Below are 25,894 nucleotides of genomic sequence, written 5' to 3'. Positions count from 1 at the left end.
TCTTATCTTATCCAACATCCACTTGTCCACAGCAATGTTGTCTAGCTCGGTCTTTTTTTCTTTTTTTTCTTTTGCGGGGAATTGTGTGGTATCTGTTGTCATTTAGCTGCAATTTAGTGTTCATAACACTGATTTGTTGTCTCTTAAAGAAAATATTTTCTGCTTCTCTCTATTGTGTTGTTCAGGATCATTTCTTGAGCTAGTCCTATAGCCTTAACTTAAGCGATAACGAGTGTACTCGTGGTGGCTATCAAGGCCCAAAGCATTCGTAGGCTTGATTCGTTGCAGCATTAGATCGAGGCACGCCTGTAAGATCAGCATCTTTTCAAGCCGTGTTTGTTCGTTGTCCGGTCTGAGCTTCTGCAGCGAGCCAAGGATTAAATCACGTCACTTAACATCATTATATTTTTTTGATGAAATGGAAAGGGGATGGTACAGCAAAAGAAAAGAAACAGAAACAGAAGCTAAAGAAATAACAAACTAAAAGGAAAAGAAAACAAAGAAGAGGTTTCTTTGAGGACCGGGCCTTGTGCTTGGATCTCTTCTTAACATCATTAAATTAAGTGAGATTAATTTATCTTTAAGTGGATCAAGACTTAAAGATGTTTGCAAAGTCCAACAGAGTATATTTTTTTTCCGAAAAAAATAGTATATTTAGGCCCAAGTAACATGTGAACCACTTTGTAGAAGCGTCACGTCTTTTTGCATCTAAATTTGAAAGCTTTGTGGGTAAGGGCAGTGCAACAGCATTTCGTCAGCCGAGCTGAGCTGCGTCCCCTAGTTGGACTTTTAGTGTATATATACGCGGACGATTCAGAGTTGTATTGTTTTTCGTATAATCGTATTAACTACATGAGGCAGAACAGGAATGGTTTCTTCGACATGCAAAATGGATAAGCTTCAATTTCTTGTAGTCGTAATCAATCAAACTGAAAATTTAAAACAAGCATCTTCGGCGTCTTCTCCTTTTTGTTACTTGGTTGCTTTGGCAGCATAACCATATTTATTGTTTTTTTTACTAAATTTAATATAGGTAGTGGCCTCTAAATTCATTGTTTTTTACTAAATTAAATATAAGTAGTGGCCTCAGACCACTACTTGAAAATGCAAATTTCCTTACAACTCCAAATCCTAGGAAAGGTCAAATACTTGTAGAAAAACGTGTTCTTACATGTTTTTGTATATTTTTTCCTAGGGACAATTTAGGGACTGACTTTAGTCGACTAAAAATTAACCCCTGATGATCCAAACAATAGGGCTAAAAATTAGCCAATCCCTTAACTAAACTTTAGTTCATTAGCCCTCCAAACCCCACTAATAGGGGCTAATTTTAGATACGAATGACAAAAGGCTAAAATACTCTCCTACACGCTCTAAGGATAGAATGAACTTTTACCAATAAATAGGCTAAAAATTAGCTTTAGTCCCAACAAGACAGGATTAATTTTAACAAATTAAAGTTTAGACATCTATACTTTAGTCAAGATAAACTTTAGTTTAGTTTTAGTTCATCCAAACAGGCTTGAAGTGTGATGGATTTTTGTCGGGACTTGAGGGAGGCGGTGCAAATTTTGGTCGACTTGTTCAATTTTTGGTCGGCCAATGTCACCGATTATTTTTATTCCACACCAAGCAAAACGTTCCATAAGATTTGCTTGTGTTTCCTAGGGTTAATGCAACCTTACTGCCTACATAGCATGTGTTGCAACACCATCTTCTTGATTCCTCCCATGGAAAGGAGGAAATTACCCTATGGCCTTCAAATCTCGTTATTGGAAAATAAATTGACCTATGCCACTCCAAACTTTACTAGGGGGAAAAGGATAGGAAACTAAGGGTTCCAATAATAAACCTACTACAATTGCTCTCTTTTGTTGGCAGTGGTGTAATGGAGAAATGCGGACAAGTAAGCAAATAAATCATAGATGTGCATAGTGCAGGTTATTGAAGAGCCACATCATTTATCACTGGTTGTGGTGCCTTGCATTTATCGAAAGCAGTAAGCCAACAAATTAACATATTTGTTTAGAGAACATGTATAGCACATATTTCATTAACAGGAAAATAAATATAATAATATAATAAATATAATAAATATAATACAATATGAGCTCTACGTCGCTAATATTAACATATTTGTATATCAAGGTTGAAAAATAAATATATAATAATATAATATTAGCTCCACGTTGCTAATTTTATATAGATTTTAGATGTTTATGGTTGAAGTCGATAAAGTTGGACTTATAGAACAAATATATTGAACCTATATTAGGATCGAGCACGCGTTGATTATGATTTTGGCATGGCATGAACGGGAAACGTTACCAAAACCCGGCGGTCACGACTCACGAGAACCCCCTCTCGACTCTCCCCCTCGTGAAGAGAGGAGAGGGAAAAACCATCGAACTGAAACACCGTTTCAGATCAGATCGCGCAACACACGTATGCTTTCGAGCTCGGAGCGCCGATACACGACACGGAAGCCGAGCACGAGCACACTTCCCCCCTCCCGACCTCCTCCCAGCTCGCCCCCCCGCATCTATCCCTCCCTCCCTCTCTGGCCCTCTCGCCCTGCCATCCCCGGAGCTGCTCCCACCTCGCCTCCCCCACGCGCGAGCCCTCGCCGTCACCCCCGTTCCCCGTCCCCTCGCTCGCTCGGCGCTCGCGCAGGTAAAGTCCGTGCTCCCCCGCCGCTGATCCGCGCCTAGGGTTTCGGCGCCCCGCCGGATCGAGGAGAATTCCGAGCTCCCCCTACCTCGCTGACTTCCTTCCCCCCCGCTGTTCCGTCCAGATTCCACCGTCCGGGTAGCGGCGTCGAGGCATGAGCTCGGGGGCCGTCGCGGCCTCGGATCCGGGGGGTGGCGAGCCGAAGCTGGTGGCAGGCGCTGACGTGGCGATGACGGAAGCAGATGGCGTGGTGGCTGCACCCGCCGCCGAGGTGAAGGCGGAGGGGAAAGCTGCAGCGGCGACGGACGTTGGTCTGGAAGGGGGAGATGCGGCGTTGAGCGACCCGCTTTACGCGACGGAGTCGGCTGGCATGGTCGGTGTAGAAGGGCCCGGAGATGAGCCAGTGACGGGTGTGGAGGGGGTGAACGGTGGCGAGGAGGGGAGGCTTGAAGCGGGAGCTGGAGGTCAGCAGAATGAGACGGAGAGGAAGCCGGTTCCAGCGGGAGATGTAGCTGCTGCTGCTGCTGGTCAAGAAGTGGAAGCAGCTAGTTCTGCTGCTTCCAAACACGTGGAACCCGGTAAGGAGATTGCTCTGAGCACTGTGCCTTCTGATCTGTTGCCTATTGGTGGCAGGGTTTCAACTCAATTAGCATCTTGAATAATATTCACTGACTCCATTTCAGAATCCAATAAACTTGAAGAAAATCATATAAATGCCGAGCATGGGACAGAGAATAATGAAATTGATTATGGCATAGCGCGTTCTGATAAGGAAATACAGAACCATGTGCCTGCTGAGGTCGAGGGAAGCTCCAAGATATATGCGGATGATGGAGCACCTGCAGTTGACCAGCCTGGTGATGGATATGTAATGATGCCGCAAACAGGGGAGCAGTTTCCTGACAGTGGAAATGGCCTGAGCAGTAATGAAGAGTCTGCTAGTCTAGGAAATGTTGTTCATGGTGCTAGATACTGCCTTCCACCTCTTGATAAAGGCGGTTTTCAAGTTGCTGATCTTGTCTGGGGTAAAGTAAAAAGTCATCCTTGGTGGCCTGGTGAAATTTTTGATCCATCAGATGCATCTGAATTGGGGCTAAAGCACCAGAAAAAGGACAGCCACTTGGTAGCTTATTTTGGTGACAATACTTTTGCGTGGTGCGATGAATCCCAGTTGAAGCCTTTCGTAACAAATTATTCACAAATGGAGAAACAGAGCAGTTCAGATGCCTTTGTTGGGTCAGTTAATAATGCTCTTGAAGAACTCTCAAGGCGGATACTGTCAGGTATGAGCTGCTCTTGTTTGCCAGAAGAGCTTGCTGATAATGGCATGTCCTATACGGTTGATAATGCTGGGCTTAAGGATGGAGTTACTTGCTCTGCAGTTAATCGGCCTGAGATCTTAAACTGCTTTAGTCCAGAAAAGCTTCTTCATTATATTAAGGAGTTAGCTCTATTTCCTGGCCAAGGAGGTGATCTGTTGGAGTTAGTGATAGCATGTTCTCAACTTACTTCTTTCTATCGATCTAAGGGATGCCCTGAACTTGCATCATTTCAAACTGGTGATGCGTGGGTTGAGGATGGGCTGGATGGCACGGACACTTCAGCCACTCAGAATGTAGTGGCAGAGGAAGTTGTTATTAATGAAGTACCTCCTACTCAAGATAAGCCCAAAAGAGGCAGGGGGAGACCTCGTAAACAAAAACCTGGAGATGGCCAGGTGGTGATGGAGAAAAGGGACCTGTCTAATCGGGCCAATGATGCTAGCCATGACGATTTTGATGATTTTGACAACTTACAAAACAAGAAGAAAAGAAACTTTGACTCATTTGAAGATTTAGAGAAGGCATCAGCTCCAACTGGTGGTAAATCTTTTAAGATTGGCGAGTGTATTCGGCGAGCTGCAAGCCAGCTGACAGGATCTTCATCCATTGTGAAGGCTCAGAATGAACCAACAGGCTATAAGAATGCTGCTGAAGCTGAGAATGGGGAATTTGACATCTCAAGCGATGATGCTGTTGATGAACTTACTGTGGAGAAGCGAGCAAAAAGGAGACGCTTGCACAGGAACCACACTGCAGACCCCAAGGAATTACTGTCACAGCTATGCTTGGTTGCAACAGAGCCAATGAATGGATATAGTTTCTCAGCAATGCTAATCAGTTACTTCAATGATTACAGAAACTATATTGTTTCTACTACCACTGAAGCAAGCATTGTTGAAAAAGGTGCATCAAGGAGGGGGAGAAAGAGAAAAGAAGTTTTACCTTCTCCTGAGGTAGAGACAACAGACCATATGCAAGACTCATACTGGTCCGGATTGAGCTTGCATAATCATCCAATCCATGACCTCAGAAAGGAAAGTCCCACTACAAGGCCAAGACGTAGGCGGAGATCCTCGAGATATGCATATGTACCTTCATCAGAACTTGGAGATTCGGTTCCTAAAAAACAGATACAAGTGATAGAAAGGTCAATCATCCATGTCGATGAGAAGATGGTTGATGAGTTGAAGCCCAGTGCACTTGTTTTGAGCTTTGGCAGGTCAGCTTCTATTCCTTCAGAGCTGGATCTCGTTAAGATGTTCAGTCGCTATGGGCCACTGAAAGAAATGGAGACAGAAGTAGACAAGGACACAAATACTGTTAAAGTTGTCTTCAAGAAACGTGCAGATGCTGAAAGGGCTTTTAGTGCTGCTGGCAAGTACGGCACTTTTGGACCTTCTCTTCGAAGCTTCCGTCTTGTGAATATGCCATTTTCTCTAAAGGCATTATCAGCGAATAATCCTGTGAAACACCCTGAACATCATGGTGCGGAGATTCCTGGTAAACATTCGTTCGATTTGCATGTCTGCATAGCATTCAATAAAGTAACTACAGTTTTCCACAATTAAATGCTTATTTCTGCCTTGTGACCATGACTTTTCTCTAGGTTCGAGTAAGTCCGAAACTCCTAATGATGCCATGGAAGTTGATCTGGTGCACAAAACAGAGAAAGTAGAAGTGGGAGAACAGTCGGTTGAACAAGTGGAGGCTGTGAAGCAAACATCTCAAGTGGAAGCTGCAAATGCTGCATTTGCCAATCAAGTTGACATGGTTGAGAAAACTGGAAAGATTGATGCCGAGCTAATTGGTCATGTTAATCAAATTGGAACAACTGCACAAGCTGCATCTGTAGCTGAAGGTTCATCTGAGCAAGTTGGCAATGTTGAGCAAGCTTACACGCAGAAGGAAGCGTCAATTGGTGGTCTACCTGACATTACTCAGTCTGGAGCTGTGACTGGTGCATCAATTGGAGGCATGGTTGATGAAATACAGTTGCATGAGACTCCAAATCAAGCATCAATGGCTGATACAGCAAATACATTCCAAGTGGAATCTGCTCCAGAGGCACAAACTTTACATTCTGATGCTACAATAAAAGAGTCACCTCTAGATGTTTCAGATAATATGCAAATGGATGTTGCAGCTGAAACCCCAAAGCAGAGTCACATCTCTGGAGATAATACTGTATCTGAAGCAATCACTGAAGCACCAGGTACTGCACAAGTTTGTACTGAGGTGGATACTGCCAATGAAGTTTCAGAAGAGCTCATGGTATCTCCTGCGTTACAAAGTCAAACCGCAGGTGAAAAACTTGTGGAACAAGATGCAACTGAGCAACATGTGGGATCTGAAGGTTCAAAGCTCGAAGCTGAAACATTTGCTGGAGAACCTGCTGTACAAGGTGTAGTCAAGCAAGTAGAAGTTGAAGTGGAATCCAAAACTACCGTCGAAGTATCAGGTGAACAAGTCTACAGTATTGAGCAAACTGTTCAATTGGAAGCTGTAACTGAAGCATCAGGTGGACAACTTGAGGTGGGAAGACAAACTCCAGGAGATGAATCTATGGCTGATGCAACTACCGAGCACTCTACAATCATGGTTGAGGAAACTGTGGAGGCAAAAGCAGTACCATTCAAGGAAGATATAGAAGATAATGCTGCTGCCGTGGGAGTAGCTGAGGAAACTGCTGAAGGTGAAACCAAGGAGGAAGCACCAGACAATGGGAAAATGGGAAATAAAGCTGCTGCTGACAGACTAGCTGGGGAGACAAGAGAAGGTGAAATTACAGTGGAGGCACCAGATGAGAAAGCAGAAACTAAAGCTATTGCTGAACCAATAACTAGGGAGACAGCTGAAGCTATAGGTGAAGAACCAGCTGAAGAAGCTAGAACATCTGAGGAAATTGTAGAGGATGTTAAGACACTGGATGATAAAACTACATCAGCTGAGAAACTTGTAGAGGATGCCACGGTTGTGACAGAGCAAGATGAGAGAACTACTACAGTCGAGAAGACTGTTGAGGATGCCAAGGTTGAGCAACCAAATGAGAAGACTACTACAGCTGAGACGACTGTGGAGAATGCCGTGGCTGAGCCACCAAATACAAATACCTCAGAAGCTGAGAAAACTGTGGAGGGTGCCACACTTAAATCACCAGATGAGAAAGGTACAGCAGCAGAGAAGAAAATAGAGGATACCACGATCGAGGCACAAGATGTACAAGCAGGTGCGAGTGAGTAAGCCAGCTAGCATATGTTGCATTCCTTTCAGTTTCTGTTGATATCAACGTAGGCTGCTCAACTGATTCTCTCATCTAGGCAATGTGGTCTGTATAGAAAAATGGGAACCCACTTTAGCATCAAAATGCTATTAGGTATTAGTAACTAGGGCATCTACATCTTTGCCCCTTTTCGTATGAACTTCATCTAGTTGTATTGGACGACACACATGTGTCAGTTTGTCATAAACGGGGTTTCTTCCTATACGTCTGTTCAGCGCAAGGAGAATCAGCAGACTGAGTGAAGACCTTTTGAATCAGACAGGGGAAACCATGTTCGTTCCTATGTTTCACGGTCAGGCTTGGGAGTCCTTGGGCATTCTACTGGAATCCGATGATTCTTGTACCTTTTGTCATTTGTAACCTAACTGTGTTCTGGAACCCTTTTTCGTATCACTTAGAATTTCTTAGGGGAATATTGTCTGCTCACTGATTGATCATCGAATTTCAGTAACCTTTTTTGCGGTATTTTGGGGGGTGTTCGTGTTTCTCTACAACTTTAAAAATGGGATGATGCAAGTATTTACTGTATATCGGTGACTCGGGATGTCCTATCGCTAAGCTTGAGCCAATTCAGCGTTGGTGTTTCAGTTTGTTGGACAAACATTCAGAGAGGAAGGTTCGGGTGGCTGCTCCTCCTGTGCTGCCTGTCTAACAATATATGAGCCTGTAATTGTTATGGTCAATGGAAAACGCAGTCTGTATGCTGTCTAAACTAACGATTGTGAATTATTCATCTGCGCGCAACTGGTGCGCGAATGAACGAATGAGCCTCAAGCACGTTTTTTCAAGCACATGTTGGGCCTCTCCATGGCCGTGGAATGAACGATGGAACGCTAAATGATGGGCCTTTGTACAACGGGAAATCAAATGCGAGAGGGCTCTCGTTTTAGACTACCGCGAGAGCCCTCTCATTTTGGAAAGTCCATGCACATGTCAGATCCTTTCGGTGCTGAAAGGGAAAGAAAAAAGGAATTATGAAGGAAATAAGAAAACTGATGGAGAAAGCAACAATGGTGACCACCTTCAATTCCTCCGGTTGACAAGCGGCGCTTCGGCAACAAGGATTCGATCGAGATTCAGGTTTGGGGGTTTGAGTTACATATGTTGTCGGACCTAGAGGGAGCTTCGTGAAAGCTGCCAGTTCGGCGGTGGAGGCGAGCGGCATGCGGTGAGGCAGCGATGGCGCCGGATCGTTACCAAAATGGCAAACTACCGAAATAATATTTTCACTTATTGAGTCAAACCTTCCTAAATATGACAAGTTCATGAAAAAAACATACTGTAACCCACAATATCAAATAGATACATTATCCAAGGCATTACGACATTTAGTGAAAGTATTATGATGTTCTACACGTCTATAAATTTAGTCAAAGTTAAAAAAGTTTGAAGGCTGAATTAAGGCTGAATTAAAAAAGTTAACTCTTCAACTAACACCTATCATTTAGCTAACGGATCCAAAGATCTCTAACTAAAATTTATCATTTAGCTAACGGATCCAAAGATCCCTAGCTAAACTAACTTTAGCTAACGGATCCAAAGACCCGCTAAACTTAGAAAGTTTCTAAACTTTAGCTAGTTTATTAAACTTTAGTTGAGTAGATCCAAACATGGCTAAACGTTCTCATTTTGGAAAGAAGAGAGCACAAGACTTTAGCCGATAAATATGGTGTCGACGCCATAATCTTCTCCATTGCCTAACGCAAGGATATCCAAAGATGGTTACAGCTAGAGCAGCTCTTCTGATAGTTCAATACGCTAGTTTAACACATTACACAATATTTATGCCTCCCAATACAAATACATGTAACGAAATGACAGCCGAAAGACCAATCATTAAATTATTCTTAATATACATACAACAACGGCGCTAGCCCACAACCGAAACTATCCCCAGGGAAGCGATTTACACCTAGCAAGCTGCCTCATCAGTTCTGCCTGATAAAAATGGACCTGTTGGGGGTGGCTGGTTACTATTCTTAACTGCTCACCGCAGGGTGTCTTAGTAACTAACTGCAATGAAAAACCCACTAGTGTTAGAAATTTAGCAACACATGATAAATTGCATACGGAAATCAAAGTAACATACTCCTACAGCACAATTCGATGAAAGCACAGCTTGTACCTCGGGTAAGAGCAGCAGTTGCAGAAAAGGTCCATATCTTCAATTAGTTTGAGATGTCCCCGTTATGGTACTGAGCAAGCGAAAGAGGACGGGGCTATCAGCAAACATATGGATGCTAACCACATTGTGATTAAATACCATTGATGGGTGAACAGAAAACTCAATTTAACAACGAGATAATGATATTGTCATGGGGTGGGGGATGGTCACTACTGATAGGCTGATAGAACACATGAACTAGCTTGCAGGTCATTCATCAAGTTTCCTATTGCAGAAGTATCTATGGTCAACTCATTCAAAAAGTTTAAGGGGCTTCGTATACAACCAAGTAAAAATGCAATTACTACAGGAACCCATATATTGTGCTTATAGAAACAAGTATGCAACAAACTAGCAATTTTTCAAGAAAATTTAAGGTGAATCACCTGAGGTTGCATATAGCCCATTCCTTGGTTGTATGCTCCTTGTTGGCCCATCTAAAAAGAACAAAAACAGTTTAGCTTTGCAATATATTATCAAAAGGGCAACAATGAAACATGCCTAAAAAAACTAACCCCTTGTGTGGCTGAGCTACTTGCTCCCCCATGACCAAGAACATCCTTTTTAATAGAGCCATCACCAGCTTTTGCAGTTAACTTGCTATCACCCTGTTTGTTATAAAAAAAACAAGAGCAGAGTAATGTTCATCGCATCTCAGATTCTATAAGTTTGCTAGTTTAACCATGGATCATAACAAGAACATACTCCTATAACCTAGAAAGAAGAATCATCTTCTCATAATTCTACTTGAAGCAAAGATATAGTAGCTTGTATGATGTAGAGCAAACATAAGGAAACATGCATGTGACTGTCATTGTTCTATTAAACTTTCCTTGCCCTGCCAAAGGAACAGGAAACCAGATGAACTACATAAATTTAGAAAACATTAGAACCTCCTTCTCCTAACCCCTCCCCCCACCTCCCTCTTAAAAGATACCTTCATTTCTTCACAATTTTAAGCTAATGCTTATACCCTTCAGATGTGAACAAAACCAATTCAATCATGTGCAGATCTGTTTCAAGTCAAGGCGAAGATAGGATCAACTTGCTCAAATCAACATTTCCCAAGTCAACTCTAAAACCTACCAAAACACATTTCGAACCACTAAAACCCCATGTCTAGAAACATGAAAAGAGATCTAAGTGTAATTCAGCATCAGGAGAAGATATCTACAACATAACGAAAAGAGTTCAATATCACATACCTCCATCTGCAATCAGCACAGAAATCCACCAGACAGGAGACAAAAAAAACAAATAAACTATGTCAGATACACGATTCAACCGATAAAATAAGACACACAACAATGTAACTACCCATAAAGTCAAAGAATGATAGTTTACAGCCTACAAAAGAAAGTTACAGTTTCAGGTACATTGTGTAAAGGTACAGTTTATCAAGTAACCGGCAACCAACACACCACATTTACAAGAGCTTTTGCTGATCTATGAACTACATTAGCATTACATCTAATCTTTAACTCAAAAACATAGCCACATAGGGTTCTGGGTACATAAATATCTTCCCCAATATGAGTGTTATCCTAGCCTCGCGCAACATCAGTAAACACAGGCTTCCATTACTATTAAATGAATCAAAGTACTTTCAAAATTTCACACCTTGGAATCATAAAAGATTAAAGTAAATCTTTGAGGGAAAAGAATTTCTCTGAAAACATATTTAGCAGCAGTATTTACTACAGGGACAGGGAGGCTTCTTCAAATCCTCAACTAAAGCCACAAATGGGTACCAGAAGCATCAGGAGGGAAGTGGGTCACTCACTATCACCTATCAGTACCCATGCCCAACAAGATTATTTAAGTTCAATCAGAGCCACAATCCAAAACGTGATAAATTGGTGATTGCACAACCTCACCCCCAAAGTATCAATCACCCTTAATTATCTCAACACAAATCCAAACCTGATTAACCCAAAGTCCCCATCCCCAACATTCATCAGTACGCACCTCTCTGTACTTCTGCAGGTACACCTTGAGGGGTTCTATGTAGTCCTCGAAGCCCAGCGTGGCCATGGCCCACAGTAAGTCGTCCCCGTTGATGGTCTTTCGCTTCTCCCTTTGGCACTTGTCGCTTGCCCTGAAAAGCGCAGCCCAAAGACGCCGACAAGTCAACACGAAAAACCGCCCACCTCAGCAAAAGCCCGAAATGCCAGTCGAAATTCCCAACCGAGCCAGCTAGCACTCACTCGCTGGTGATGAAGGAGATGAACTCCGAGACGCACTCCTGCACGGTCTCCTTAGCGTCCTTGGCGATCTTCCCGTTAGCCGGAATGGCCTTCTTCATGATGCGGCTGATGTTGGCGATGGGCAGGAACCTGTCCTGCTCCCTGACGCCTCCGCCTCCGCCACCGCCGCCGCCCCTGGGGCTCCCGCTCTCGTGGCTCCCGCCGCCGCCCCCGGGGCTCGCCGGCGCGTCCGCCATGCGCTCCTCCTGCGCTGCAGGTGCAGGGCCACAACCACCGCGGCCCACCCAACAGTAACCCTAGATCCATCAGCTCAATCCACCGAACCCTAGCCCACCGCGGAGGCGGGAGGAGGCGGGAGCGGAGAGAGGGGGAGGAGGGCGTACCTTATATAAGCGAGGGCGCGCGCGACGTGGAGGGAGGGGAGGGCGAGGTGGCGAGCGCGCGCGCGGGGAAGGCGGAGGTGGGGAAGCGACCGAGCGGAGAGAGCTGCGGTGAGGGCGGCGAGTGGGAGATCGGACGCTGGAGAAGAGAAGGCGGCCCGGGCGGGTGCGATGCGGGGGTGGAGGTATCCGGGCCGTTCGTGGGGTATATATAGCCCGACGCGGGCGCCGCCGCGTGGGGGTGCTGGTGGGAGAGCCCGGTGCACCGTGGACCCGGCGCAGGGTAGTTGGTGACTTGGTGTTCACCGAATCGCTCGCTGCTCTCTCTTTCTGCCACTTTCTTTTGTTGCCTTTCTTGGCATGTGTAACAGGTTGTTTTTCCTATTCTGCAATAGGACTGGAGATGGTTTTGCAATAATTCCACCACTTTCTGGTTGCCAATCCGCTTGTATGCTATTATAAAAAATACAAAAAATGTCTTATGTATGATATCGTCAAAATACACGCAAATGGTAAAAAATCTTATGATTTTTAAGAACAAATGGTGTTTGTCCTCAATCAAAATAGATAAATTTTGCGGGGTCGATAAGATTTAAAAACCACATTCCAAAGATATGTGCTTCCTTACTTGTGTGAAGTAAATCGTCTTTATGCATATCCATTCTTGATCAGGATGAGACGGATAGACTTTTCATAAGAGCGGCACATCACGACAATAGTGACATTCATCATGAGGTCTGCATTTCAGAGATAAAGGCAAACTTGTGAGCAAATGTGTGCAGGATGTAAGCAACCGTGTCTATAAGCAGCATATCATGTTGTCTGTTGTCACATTAGAGAATAGACATCTATCAATCGATACATTAGCAACAATGACACTTGGCTATGCCTCGTGATCAAATTGGACCACCGAATTGTTCGTTGTCACACTAGAGAACGTTCATCTGTCAATTGATAAATTTAGCAACATAGACATCTGGCTTATGCCTCGTGAACCTCCACGCTCTTTCTTTCTGTGTGGGACGATGCTGGGGAATGTGTCGAGGCGGCGGTCCGGTGCTAATAGAAGTCGCTTACTCTCCGTCTAGCGAAGGTGCCAGGGCAGGGCTTTTTTTTTAGTAATAGTGGGCGGGTCTCATGAGATTTCATCTATGCCGGCCGTCGGAATCAAACGAGGGCCGAAGGACCATTCGATTCATTAAGGGGGATGGCCCATTTGTAAGGCGGGGGGTCTGAATGAAGAGTGGACCAGACTCTTCTTTGTTTCAACTGCTCCCACGCACGCAGACCGGAAGATCTCAGTTGTCTTGGATTATACAAGTACGTAGGGATCTTCATGGAACCAGGGAGGGAGTCTCAATCGATCTTTTCTAGGATTCCAACTCATGCCACGCACGAAGATTTATTTATTGATAGAGTTAAGGGCTCGGCTCCCCCGACTCTAAAAGGTTAGGTTACTACCAGCTTGCCTCTACGGAAGAGGTGTACTTTGTATTGTCTGGAGGTCATATAGATCGGAACCTGGAGCAAGTTGAACAAAAGCCTTACCCACTGCTACAACTACTGGCGCTTCAAAGGGCTTAGATTCTAAGGTAGGGGTGTCAGCCGTGAAAGCCTTTGGTACTTTAGTAAGGCGAGCAGCCCTTAAAACAACTTTGACCGTTGAATTGCTTGTTGTCACGCTGGAGAAAACTAATGCCATTCAGCAACACAAACACTAGGCTTATGTCTCATGAACAAATTTCATCACTTGTATATGGTAAATCATGTTTACGTATGGACATTCATGATCTTGATGAGAATGATAGATCTTACCTAAAAATGGTGAGCCAAGACAATAGTGACATTGATCATGAGGTCTGCAATTGACAGATAAGACAAACTTGTGAGCAAATGAGTTCGTAACGGATGTGAGCAACTATGTCCATAAGCAGTGTGATACATTGTTTGTTGTCACGCTAGAAAACAGACATCTGCCATGGATACATTTAGCAATGTCGACACTTGGCTTATGCCACATGAACAAATGGCACATCGTTTGTTGTCACACTAGAGAACGTATATCTATCATCGACACATTTAGCAATGTTGACGCTTGCCTTATGCGGTTATGCCTCATGAACAAGTTGCACACCGAGAACATACATCTATCAATCAATACACTTAGCAACATAGGCACTTGGCATGTGCCAGTTATCACACTAGAGAACGGTCATTTAGCAACACTAGCACTTGGCTTCTACCACGTGAATGAATTTCACGGGAATGTAATCACAATTTGTAAGAGTGTAGATATTTCTGCATTATCAATATGGCTCCAACGTTGGTCTTAGATTTACTTTATGGTCAGTGATGGCAGCATCGGTGATGTTATTCCCCTCCTTGGAGGCATCACTACAAATCGAATCCCTATTCCCCTTGTTCCCGTAAGTTGGTTCTTCTCATTAACGCATGATTTTTACTGGCTGCTTTCCAAAAAAAATAGTGACTTAAATGAAACAAAATTTTATAGCACGATATGGTATTGCATTTCTATGTCTTACAAGCTCACCGCATTTTTTGGTAGAGTTACCATTCACGACTCATATTTTAACATCAAACAGAAAACCACAAAAATGATGTACAAACGTTCACTTTTTTTTAATTGCTACTACTTCCTTTGTCCCAAATTGTAGATTGTTTTGGCTTTTGTAGATTCATAGATATTATTATGCACCTAGATATACACTTTGGGTAGATGCATAGCAAAAGTTATGAATTTAGAAAAATTAAGACGAACTAGAATTTACGACAGAGGGAGTAACTCATTGCTAGCACTTTCGGTAACCAGAGATCAGATGGTACGACGACAACCACCTATAAAACCTCAAAGCTTTCCTTTCCCTATACATTTTTTTACTCATTCCTTGCAAAGCTTTTAGACGACCAACGAACGGGCTCACTTATCCCGAAGGATCAAATCGTAAAGCGAAAACGTGCTATACAATCACACTAAGCAATGATTTCTGATAAGATATCAACCAGAGTCCAGCCAGAGACCTTTACACGGCGAAGGAGTTGCGACATCCGCAAACAAGCGTATTATCCTCGGACAGGATACAATTAAACTATAGCTCCTTTTGTTGCTAAGGCCAGAGACTGTATACTTAACTCCTTAAGTGACGGACTCCTTAAGTGACGTTGTGGTCACTACCTGCAGAGACATTTATTTGTAAGCAAAGGTTCCTGGGCAAAACGACAGTGGGTATTAAACTATATCATCTTCAGCCTCAGGGACGAGTCTCCTCTGCAGTAGTTGTAGCTGCTCTTGAGTCATTGACGTGTGGACCCGATCCCACATACCAGTGACCCAACCACAAACAGCAATACTGAGACACTCGTCCGGCATATATTCCACAGAACAGTATGATTGCCCACGTCTACAGTACCGGCACGGATGGGGGACCGGACTTCCGCATCTCGAACCGACCAGACTCACCCCGTTCTCTGGTGGCTTCGGGTGCCACCTCTCGCATCCACGAGAAACTTTTGAGAACAAAAGATCGCAACTCATCACACCAAAGATGGCAAACAGAGCCAGCAGCAAAGAATAAACCTGACGTATATGAGCGACAAGGGACAGGCCAATACAAGGAAATGAACAAAAAAAGTTCGGCCCTGTTTATAAGGCATAGATCCATTACGCTCGGATCAGATTGTTCATATGAAATCCACGATTAATTCACATATATGTTTTGCTAAAGGTCACGCAACCACACTTTAGAAGGCACAATCAGGCTTCAGGAGACGCTTTAGGAGGCGCAATGAGGCTTCAGAAGGCGAGCATCAATGAACAGTGTTGTTTTCATAGATAACACAGGCACTTTGTATCAGGCACGCATATGTACACCAAACGTAAATCTGTAGCGAACTAAGCTGATGGTCGCCATGTGCGACCAACACACACACACACTACTTGTCTGCTTAACACACCTAAAACCTAGTATGTACAGAGCAGGGTAGTTTTTTTTTTTCCTCCTAAAATCAGCTCCACCATATCATCGTGTCAGCTAAAAGAGCAGTGAACCACCCTGATTTACACCGTGCTTTCCATTCCTACGTGATACTTACAATGCGTGTGGCATATTGTTGTGGCTTATCCGTTAGGATAGGTGGAAGGAACCCTGGCCTTCCGTGATCGCGTAGATGAGTTTCTCCCTCATCTTTTCCTGCAGGCAAGTGCAAGAAGGTTAGTGTTAAAGCTTAAAACAAGAAAGCTTACGTGTTTCCAGAACAAACAAAACATAGCTCAAACCATTCGCAAAGATTGTCGTGTAAGAATTTCTATGTTTTTTTAACTATAAATTAAGAAAAAGAAAGAAAGAACCTCGACTTGTTCAATTTTTTTAGTTATGTTATTCAAGAAATGTTGGAAGTCATGTTGGGTGCTTAACGTTTTTAGTTTAGGATGACTGGGGACCTCAGAACATGGATGTTTAATTTCAATCTATTTACTTGCTTTGCTATACTTTAGTCTGAAGTTCAATATCCTACTCCATAACTATCAACTGGAAAAGAATATAGAAAACTAATTAACCTAGCAAGCTGCCCTGAATTAAGCTAAACATAAAGTTGAAACCTTTGAAGAGTATGGAGGTAACTTAAGATAGTTGGCACAGGTCATCACGCTCGGCAGGTCATTGTCAGCATCATTGCTGTTATGCTGTTTATCATTACATGACAAACTGTTAGTAAAAGATTGGAGAAATGAACTGATCCAGAAAGAGCTATTTAACAAAAAAGAGACCTTTCGGACAACCGTGAACTTCGGATTTAGTGCGGCCAAGCCACCTGGGGGAAGCCGAGGTGAACCTGTTATAAATTGCAAGAAAGCTCTGCGTTGATGGGATCCAAACTCTTGGACGATTTCCAGCAACTGCAGTTCATTTTGGATTTAAACAACTTTCACTGACAGTTCACAATATATGTTGCGCATTCAGAATTTTGGCTAGAGAAAACTTACATTAATGACAGGAGGGCTGCTGGAAGTGTAACCATGATCAAATTTGATGTGATCCACAAGTTTCCCAAACTGTTCGAAACCAAAACATCAGCAACAGGAATAGAATAATAATAAAATACGAACAGATTCCAACAGAAGAGATGCATACATCCCAAGTATCTTGTTCACCACAGAGTAATCGCTCTAGCTCATCCTCTGAGAAAACCTCGAGTTTGTTTAGTGGAAATACCTGCAGTAGCCAGTGTCAGCATGTCAGAGAAAGTGAATTTAACCAATAGATAAATGGCAAAAAGCAACAACACAATATTCTAAGTTCAAAAAGGACCACGGTGTCATGTAGCTCCATGTAAGGTTTCCTAATTACAACCATAAGCACATGAGTGCTAACCCCACAAAGAAACCTGGACCCGGCAAACGAGTATTAAGATCAATGCATCACTTAACATTTTGGGATGTAAACTATAGTGCTATCTAGTCTAGTCTGACTCACAGTAAATTATCCATGTGTTAACAGGCTTGTATGCAGTAAAAAGGTGGGAGGGTGAGTGTGAATTTACAAAGCATAAAATCAGTACAAGAAATAATGGAAGCTCACTCATGCTAGGTTGATATATATATATATATATAATATATATATATATATATTATATATATAGGGTTACATGGTAACAAAACGAATGGTTTTAAAATTATATGGTTAGAGCCTTGCTCTCCATAGTAATATCCAAACTATCTGTGCTAGCAAGTAACAACGTTGATGCCCAGCATTTCCTATGTGTCCAGAACTAGCACATTTCCAGAAATAGAGCCAAACTAGATAATCATCATAGTGTAAACCTAGGTTTTAAAATCATCTGCGTGTTTGCAAGGCAATTCTGGTACTACATCCTGCAGAGTGCTGGTCTAGCATTGCTTGCCCCACAGCCTGATGAATCCTCATTGGATGCCTGGTGGGACAGAGCAGCAATGGCTGTGAGTGGCGATGCGCAGATGGGTCTAAATTCCCTCATCATTCTTGGCGTCTGGATCATCTAGAAACATCGAAATGAATGTGTCTTTAATCAGTCTGCCCCTAGTATGCCTAGGGCACTGACCCTTGCGAGGGATGAAGCTCTTCTATGGAGTGTGGCAGGAGCCAAGGGAATATCCCTGCTCACTGCTAGAGATGTTGTTTAGAAGGTTCTAGTGGTCAGGCCTTTCCATCTGTTTTACAGGTGATTAAGTTCCAATAGTCCTGGTGGTTGTTTGAGTGTGTTTGGGTCTCTGTATGACTCCTACTATTAATACAATGATACAAAGTTCTCCTGTGTGTTCGAGAAAAAAAAATCTGAATCCAACAAGTGTGTTAGTAGGTAACAGCATTGCTACATGGCATTTCCTATGCACACTCTAGAACTAGGCATTTCCAGAAATAGAGCCAACTAGACACTCATAGTGTAAGTGAAAAATGCCACTAGCTACAAGGATCAATAGAGAGCCGCAGAATTATAGAGCATGTACCTCATTAAATCCTGACTTAAAAGCTTCCATCTGCCTTGCAATGCCACTTTTAACTGTTGCCTCGACAACATGATGAACATATTCTTCCAAATTCTCAACGTTCAACTGAAAATAACATTAGGGGGATTTAGTCTGTTCAGAAGCAGGCAAAAGAGAGAACATACTAGTACGCAACTTACACTATCAGAGCTGCTTCCTGATGAGAGCATATAGTCTGGATATCCTGGGAGAGCAAAATCAATAGCAAGATCCTCTATTCTACAACCTCGATAAGTCAAATCAGACATAATCTGGCAGTCCCTTGTCAAATTTGACTCTGCATATTTTCTCCGACAAGCAATCGCTTGAAACTCCATAAGGGATATTGCCAGTTCAGAATCAAATAACTGGATATCATATATATTAAGCTCCTAAGAAAGAAAAGGATTATTATTTTGATAGACACAAAGTAAGAAAGAAAAAAGAAGTGCCATTCATATTGAAGGATGAAGAGTCAACTATACCTGTCCAAGGATAAGCTTGTAGAATGCTTTAGAAAATGGAATGTCGAGAATTCTGCCATCTTTAATTGCTTTTGCAACAACCTGACCAAGTAGGTGGAATTGTTTGCTTACTTCTTGAAAGGAAGCACAGTCTGCGGAAGTAGACCAAGGTCTAGGAAACAGTCCTTTAGGCGCAACCACGAATCTAGAAACATGAGCATCATCAGTACCAGCTTCACAAGGAAGCTCCCCTCTCCACATGCCTAGACCGGACTTCTGAAATTCATGACTTATCAATGTATAGAATTCCATTGTAGGACCTAAACCAGTACCCACTTCCTCTTTATATTCTACTTCAAGTAGAGCATTGCTCTTAGCATACGACTTCATCATTTTAGCAGCTGAGACCAGTATATTATCGCGATCAACTTTGAACTTTTTACGCGAGTGGGAAGGTCCCCTTTCTGTCACAGTATTAACAATTGCATCCATAATATGTCCATGATGGTTTTTCAAAGAGCCAAATGCTGTTAGTTGGAAATACTTCCATCTTGCCTCAAACGAAAACAAGAAAGGGCATGCAGACATCAGTTCAGTGCACCATAAAGGCAGGCAGCTAGACCTAGAAACCAATGGATCATGCATTTGTTGCTCCAGTTTATCTGTCAGTTTGGCACTGACAAACTCCTGATGAGGAATCGAGAAAACTACTGCCTTCAGATCATCAAGGTTAGTTATCTTTCCATGGGCAAAAGAATGGGTTCTCTCATCAGAGACGAGGTGGAAGGAATACCGGTTTAATCCCTCTAAAATGTGTAACATAAACAATATGTCATATAATGGATTTGACCTGTCAAGTTTGCAAGGAAGTTTACCAAGCAACATACTAGAAAAAAATGGGAGCATCTGCCATTTAAACCCAGTTGTGCTGTCATTTTCTGAAGATATTGCAGTAGTCCCTTTAAGAGAATCTGCCTCTGGGTTAATGGCTGTTCTATTAGCCTCTGGGTTAGCAGCTGTTCTGAAAATTATGTCATGTACATTGCGCCAAAACTGCATGTCCAGAATTATGTCAGACCCTGCATTGATCTGATCCTGCAAGACTGATTGATACAGAGTAACAGATCGGTCAAGCTCTTTCCCTTTTAAGCTAAATACCAATTTTGGTTGTAAGGCGTGATCGCTCACAATTGTTGTGCTTTTATCTGCTTGACCTGCAGTTGCACATTCATTAGAGTTTTCAAGTTGCCAGAAGAAAAAGATGGTCTGCAAACCAGACACTTTAGGCTACACATGCTCACCAGAAGATGAAGTTCCTTCCTTTGGGCATGGTTCTACAGCTGGATTTTGATTTCCGCAAGTCATCAGGCCCTGAAAAAGGATCAATTTAGCCTTAAAGACAATGAGGATGGGTGTCAAAATATTTCAAAGGACATGCTTTGTCTGAAAAATAGCATCACGAACAACTTCTCTTGATATGCATTTCTAAGCAATTAAATTCCCAATTAGCTGTGAACTCATTTTTCCATGGAACTACCAACATAACACAAAAACATTTTCCGCACAAAGAACCTTCTGTTCTCTGTCTAATTTCAACTAAAACTTATAGGAGAGCTAACTGCAGACAATGAATTTATCCATTTCCATGGAGCAAATGGCATACAGAATCATCTCTAGAACAAAGGTCCTTCTATCCTCTCTGTTCAATTTCAAACTTAGAGAAAAGCAGGTAAGTGCGCAGTAGTTTAAGAATTTATAGCATCCCTAGAGTTCAGAATAAAAACCTAAGAAAAGCATGTTGGATCCATGAAAACGACCATATCATAGTCACACTTCCTAAAGTATCAACAGAATGGGCAGAATAGCACCTCTGATGGAGGAGATGATTGTGGTGTGGAATCTCGTTCCTGAGAGTCATCACTAGCATATTTGCTTTCCAAAGCAGTGCCACTAGGTGGTGATTCAACCTTCTGACTGTTCATATCTGTACTAACTTTGGGCCATAAAAATTCCTCAATAGTATGCAAGGATGATAATATTTCCACATTCACAATACTATCATAGCTTGACAAGTTAGTTTCATCTTCATCTTTCTTGAATCGTACTCGGATACATGGAATAATTGTTGAGTGCCTCGTAGGGATATCAGAAATATTGCTCCTTGGCTTGAAATTGTGGCTCATTATCACTGGAAAGTTGTCAAGAGAAGTAAGAGCATTCTGTAGCTTCCTTACTAACAGTGTCAAGAGCATATCACTCCAATTTTGGCCCATTCTTGAGAATGACATCCGAGCAAATGATTGAAATCTTTTCACCACAGCCAAAAAATGGTCAGAGCTGCAACTCATATTTTCCTCCGCCTGGAGGTACTTGCCATTCGAGAGGTAATTTGATAAAGATTTGACTAATCCGCTCTCAAGGAATTCAAAGGTTGTCATTGTTTCTCCCCCATGAAGCTCCATCATCACCTCACTTAAAATGGTAGATAAGTATTCTTCATTTTGAAGATTATCTTGTTCTGATGACTTGTCTGCGGTCTCGTTTAAAACTGCGCAGCAAGTTTTGAGTTTCTGCAAAATCTCAGTTACCCCTATCTCAGAACTCACTACTTCCTTAGTGAAGTAGGTTGACTTCACATGCCTTGCAAAAGTAAAAAGACTGTCATTCCCAATCCTACAAGCCCTTGTTTCAGCAGCTTCAGATCTGTGGGCATCAAATGCATAGCAGAAACATTTAGATTTATTTCTTATGACAGGTTGAGTCCCTGATTGTTGCATGTCATCAAGCAGACGAGTGGATTTTGAGCAATCCTCTTGTGTAAGAAGAGCCTCAACTGCATAAACTACACCTTCCTTGATAAAGGATCCCAGGTAAGCATCAGGAAGCTTTTGCATAAGAATCTCGATTATCTTTAGTGATGAGGTCAGGACATGATGATCCTTTCTAGACAATAAACCAGCCAAGAAGCTGCCAAAGATAATACAAACAAAGGTGTCCATTCAAAATCGGCAGTTTAGGTACAATTTAAGTGCAATATTTGTCTTTCCTATGACTGCGTTGAAGAAATATGACATTGCAACCTTTTCACATGCTATTTTGTACCTTGATATGTTCGTTTCTTTGAGCAACTCTTGAAGCGTTTCTGGTTTACTGAAGTAACAAATGTTGTTCACTATTGAAGCACAGCCATAGCAAATGTACGAATTGGCACCAGAGTTCACCGCCTGCACAAATGTATAGCTCACTTCCATATTTCATAACACAAACACTGTTATGAGCTGTTACTTTGTTACTATTAAGATACCTTGATCAAGACAGGAAGAATATCCCTAGAGAACTGACACAGGAACCTTGGTTCATCCGTAATAATTTTTTCTTTCGCAAGTATGATCTGGGTGTCTTCAACGTCTCTTGCAGCAGAAGGAATCAACTGGTTTGCTAGTTTCAGAGCTTCATATACCTGACATAATCATCATTAAATTATCAAATCATGGAATAACGCATCAGAGTCCATGCTTTAAGAGTGTTTATCACACAGAAAGGATAATCCAAGGATGTAGCAGGGGAAAAACTGTTCACCTACTACCTATTTACACTGACATTGTGCCATAAGGATTCCAAGAAGGGGAAGACAGAATTTCTGAATTTCAGGTCCATAACTGCCAGCAGGATGTTCAAAGAAAATAGCAGGTTTCCAGGATCTCTATATCCATTTTGCTTCCTCTATTTTCTTTTCTTTTGTTTGAAATGTATGATTATGGAAAATTTGATGCTGTGCAATTGAAACGATCTTGCATAACTGCTATGTAAATAGTGTCAAAGAGGAAAACCAGAGCACCAGACATCACTTTAGAAGAGAAAAGAGGCTAGTTGTGATTAAATTAATATTCTGTATTTGGCTTTTCCTTCAGGTTCTCATATATGCATCTCCTAGCCATCTCTAAATAAATGAACCTATGATGATTTCATGAACTTTGATGAAAAGAAATCTTATAATAAACTTTGCCACAAAGAACTGGAACATAATATAGTAGGATAGAAGATTATGGTAACACGAATCGTTAAGTTCATTTTGGCGGAAAATGTGCTGATGGCAATCTGCACACATGATATGTAAAAGCAATTTGCAGATGGCGAAGGCAATATATATTGGCTGCAGTTACTGATAAGGCCATGTGAAAACAAATGAAACTTGCAGGTGTGAGATTATAACAAAATGATTTGCAGGTGGGTTTATGATAACTGATACAGAAGTTACATACTGGGGAAAATTAGAGCTTGTGGACGTAAGTTAAATTGCACATAACAGAAAGTTAGTTCTCATAAAATCAAACTTCTCAAAGCTTCAGTTCATGGCACCTGGAACAAATTGTCTGACTACATATAAGTTACACTTTTTCCTTCAAAGAATTGATAAATGCCTCACCAGAAAAAAAATAAATTAATAAAGGTAATGCATTTGGTGAACTTGTATTCTTGTAAGGAGTTTAAAATGCCATCTATACTAAGCAAAATGGCATGCCAATTACGCTATTGGCAGTTGGCACCCACTCTGGTGTAGCTACTAGGGTTTTCTCACACTATCTTCAATTAACAGAACTTCAACAGTTTATGTAAGCATACTAATAAATCTATGTCACATGCAGAACTATTGAATGCACATGAGATGATTCAGAGAAGAGCACATAATCTTTTCCCCAAACATAATGATAGCTACAAAAAATTCATTTTAGAAGCAAGCAACTGAATATATCTGCTTCACACATCTAGTACTACTTGGCTGGAAGTAAACAAGATGTGAGACAGCCAACCTGATTGTTTTGTTTTTCCAAAGGTAAGTATGGCATGCCATGAGATAGGTCTGAAGTGACCAAAATCCCCTTTATTGTGCTCCCAACATTCAGCTCAAAGAGAGACTTCACTGCCACAAGTGACGAACAGGCTAGCTTGGCAAGAAGCCCAATCAGGTTCTGCAATGGCAAGAAAACATTCAGCTCCCTCAACACATGATTGAGCATAGCAAGAAGTTGCAGAGGAAACATACGCTGCAAGTCGATGGGCTAAGGGCCGTGAGTCCACCAGTGTGGATCAAAGGTAGGACCTTCTCTATGATGCCCTGGTGACAGAGCTGGTCAAGAAGATCAATTGAACTGCTAAAAGAGTCCACGATGCTTATCAAGCAAGCTGCAACCTTCTCCACTACCTGGAAATTTACATCACTTAGAAACAAAAACAGAGCACTGTGTACATACCAAAAAAAAGCTCAGTTAGATGGGGGAATAGAAGTACCATCTTGTCCTCGGATTGCAGAAGATTACACAGTGTTGGGACTGAATCCACAACAAAATGGGAGCAATCTGCAGGGACCTTTTTGCAGGCATTTGCGACAGCTGACACTGCAACCCTCTGAAACATGGAAGCGGGAATCAAATTAGCAAATGTACTAAATTATCACCACCCAAGATGACTTCTTTAAGGTTCTGACCTGAATACTTGCAGTGAAGAAGTCAATGTATGTCAGCACAGCGGTGATCATGCCTGCCTGCAAGCACTGGGTAGGCTGCCGCCGTGATATCTTCTCAAATGCTTGCAAGCACTGCATACGCAACAGAACGATCAGATAAAGCACCTCTGGCAAATGTGATCGCCTGATCAGGTCGTAAGAGCACATTTGGCTTACCTGCTCAGCGACATCAAGGTACTCGATGGCAAGGAGCCGAGAGCAGAGCAAGGGGAGGAGGCCGTGGCGGACGACAGAGTCTGCGGCGCGCGGCATGGCATCGCAGAGGTACGTGATGGCGCGCACGGAGAGCAGAACCACGTCGGGGGCAGCCTCCGCACCATCGCCGTCGGCGCCACCGCCGGCCCGCCGCACCAGCGCCCGCGCGGCCGCCTCCGTGGGGAAGTAGCCCCCCGCGTCCTCGGCGCAGAACGAGAGCTCCTTGCAGAGCTCCGTCAGCGCCGCCACGAGCGCGTCCTGCCCCGCGCCCTCCGCCGCCACCGCCTCCACCATCTGATGGAACCTCCCGGCCCGCGCGCCGCGCGGCCTCGGGCTCCCGTCCCCATCCGACTCGCACGACGACCCGCCGTCCCCGTCCCCATCCCCATCGCCATCGCCGTCCCCGTCATCCGCGTCTGCATCAGCGTCGCCGGCGTGGCCGGACGACGAGGTGTCCATATCCGAGCCGCCCTGCTCCGCCCGCGGGGGAGGAGCCGCGGCCGCGGCCGCGGAGGTCGAGGGTTCCGCCGTGCAGGGCCGCTTATCGGCGGGGGGCTCGGGCTCCCCGGAGCCCTCGGGGTCGGAGTCGGGCCGCTTCCGGCAGCGATCCATCGGCGCGCTCCCGGTCGCCGCCGCCGCTGCCCCAGAGCCCTCGCCGAGGATGGAGGACGCCAGCGCGCTCGCTCGCTCGCCTGACCGCTTTTTGGCACGGCACGGGGGGCACGATCGACCGATCACAGGAGGGGGGCGGATTGGGGTCGCCGCGTGGATATATACGGGAGGCGTGCGGGGGTGGGTTTAGTCCCGGGTTTGTTTGGGTTCCTCCGCTATCGGAGCGAAATCGCGAGATTTTCATGCGATTTGGGGCGGTTTTTGGGGGAAACTCCGTGGGTTCCCACGGCGCCGGGGGTTGCTTTGGGCGTTCGGCTCCACCGCCATACTGTGTTTGTGTCACTTGTCAGTGTGTTAGCGGCCTGCCGCCTGCGGCCGGGTGGGTGGAGTGGACTCGAGACGTGGAACCGCGGAAGCAGCTCTACCGCTTCCGCAGGGCCTTTGGGTTGTTTCCGCTTTTTTGGGACGTGCAGTCGTGCACGGGGAACGGGATCGTTTTTCTCGTGTACTCCGTGCTGGTTGGTTCAGCTTCAGCCCACCCCGGTCACGAATTGTG

General features: G+C 43.6%; 3 protein-coding genes across 6 annotated transcripts; 1 reads left to right on the top strand and 2 right to left on the bottom strand.

Annotated features, from left to right (window-relative positions):
• Positions 1-2,463: 2,463 nt before the first annotated feature.
• LOC101771056 lies at positions 2,464-7,737 on the top strand. 2 transcript variants are annotated; one of them, XM_012844781.3, is made up of 4 exons: positions 2,464-2,673; positions 2,795-3,248; positions 3,354-5,477; positions 5,599-7,737. In XM_012844781.3, exons 2-4 carry the CDS (start codon positions 2,825-2,827, stop codon positions 7,230-7,232), a joined length of 4,182 nt encoding a protein of 1,393 aa, XP_012700235.1. In that variant the 5' UTR covers positions 2,464-2,673; positions 2,795-2,824; the 3' UTR covers positions 7,233-7,737. The 2 variants fall into 2 exon arrangements, with proteins under 2 accessions (XP_012700235.1, XP_004961812.1); XM_004961755.4 differs by having other exon boundaries at positions 2,466-2,673; positions 3,354-5,492.
• Positions 7,738-8,924: 1,187 nt separating this feature from the next.
• On the bottom strand, positions 8,925-12,196 carry LOC101771990 (nuclear transcription factor Y subunit B). 3 transcript variants are annotated; one of them, XM_004961757.3, is made up of 8 exons: positions 12,027-12,196; positions 11,644-11,939; positions 11,405-11,534; positions 10,642-10,647; positions 9,952-10,044; positions 9,823-9,873; positions 9,398-9,467; positions 8,925-9,285 (listed from the first exon to the last, which is right to left on the bottom strand). In XM_004961757.3, the coding sequence occupies exons 2-7, from the start codon at positions 11,877-11,879 to the stop codon at positions 9,441-9,443; spliced, it is 543 nt and encodes a 180-aa protein (XP_004961814.1). In that variant the 5' UTR covers positions 11,880-11,939; positions 12,027-12,196; the 3' UTR covers positions 8,925-9,285; positions 9,398-9,440. The 3 variants fall into 3 exon arrangements, with proteins under 3 accessions (XP_004961814.1, XP_004961815.1, XP_012700237.1); XM_004961758.3 differs by having other exon boundaries at positions 11,644-11,893; XM_012844783.2 differs by having other exon boundaries at positions 11,644-11,888.
• A 3,469-nt stretch (positions 12,197-15,665) lies between these two features.
• LOC101770654 (E3 ubiquitin-protein ligase UPL4) lies at positions 15,666-25,543 on the bottom strand. The gene is made up of 17 exons (XM_004963665.4): positions 24,688-25,543; positions 24,493-24,603; positions 24,297-24,413; positions 24,052-24,210; positions 23,819-23,977; positions 22,312-22,467; positions 22,110-22,231; positions 20,876-21,974; positions 20,309-20,378; positions 19,029-20,221; positions 18,705-18,935; positions 18,526-18,630; positions 17,174-17,254; positions 17,026-17,094; positions 16,810-16,938; positions 16,642-16,725; positions 15,666-16,231 (listed from the first exon to the last, which is right to left on the bottom strand). Exons 1-17 carry the CDS (start codon positions 25,336-25,338, stop codon positions 16,166-16,168), a joined length of 4,602 nt encoding a protein of 1,533 aa, XP_004963722.2. The 5' UTR covers positions 25,339-25,543; the 3' UTR covers positions 15,666-16,165.
• Positions 25,544-25,894: the final 351 nt, after the last annotated feature.

Source organism: Setaria italica, chromosome III (genome assembly GCF_000263155.2).
Source record: "Setaria italica strain Yugu1 chromosome III, Setaria_italica_v2.0, whole genome shotgun sequence".
Lineage (NCBI taxonomy): Eukaryota > Viridiplantae > Streptophyta > Magnoliopsida > Poales > Poaceae > Setaria > Setaria italica.
The sequence above is the reverse complement of the archived record's forward strand: the minus strand, read 5'-3'. Positions and strand labels throughout refer to the sequence as shown.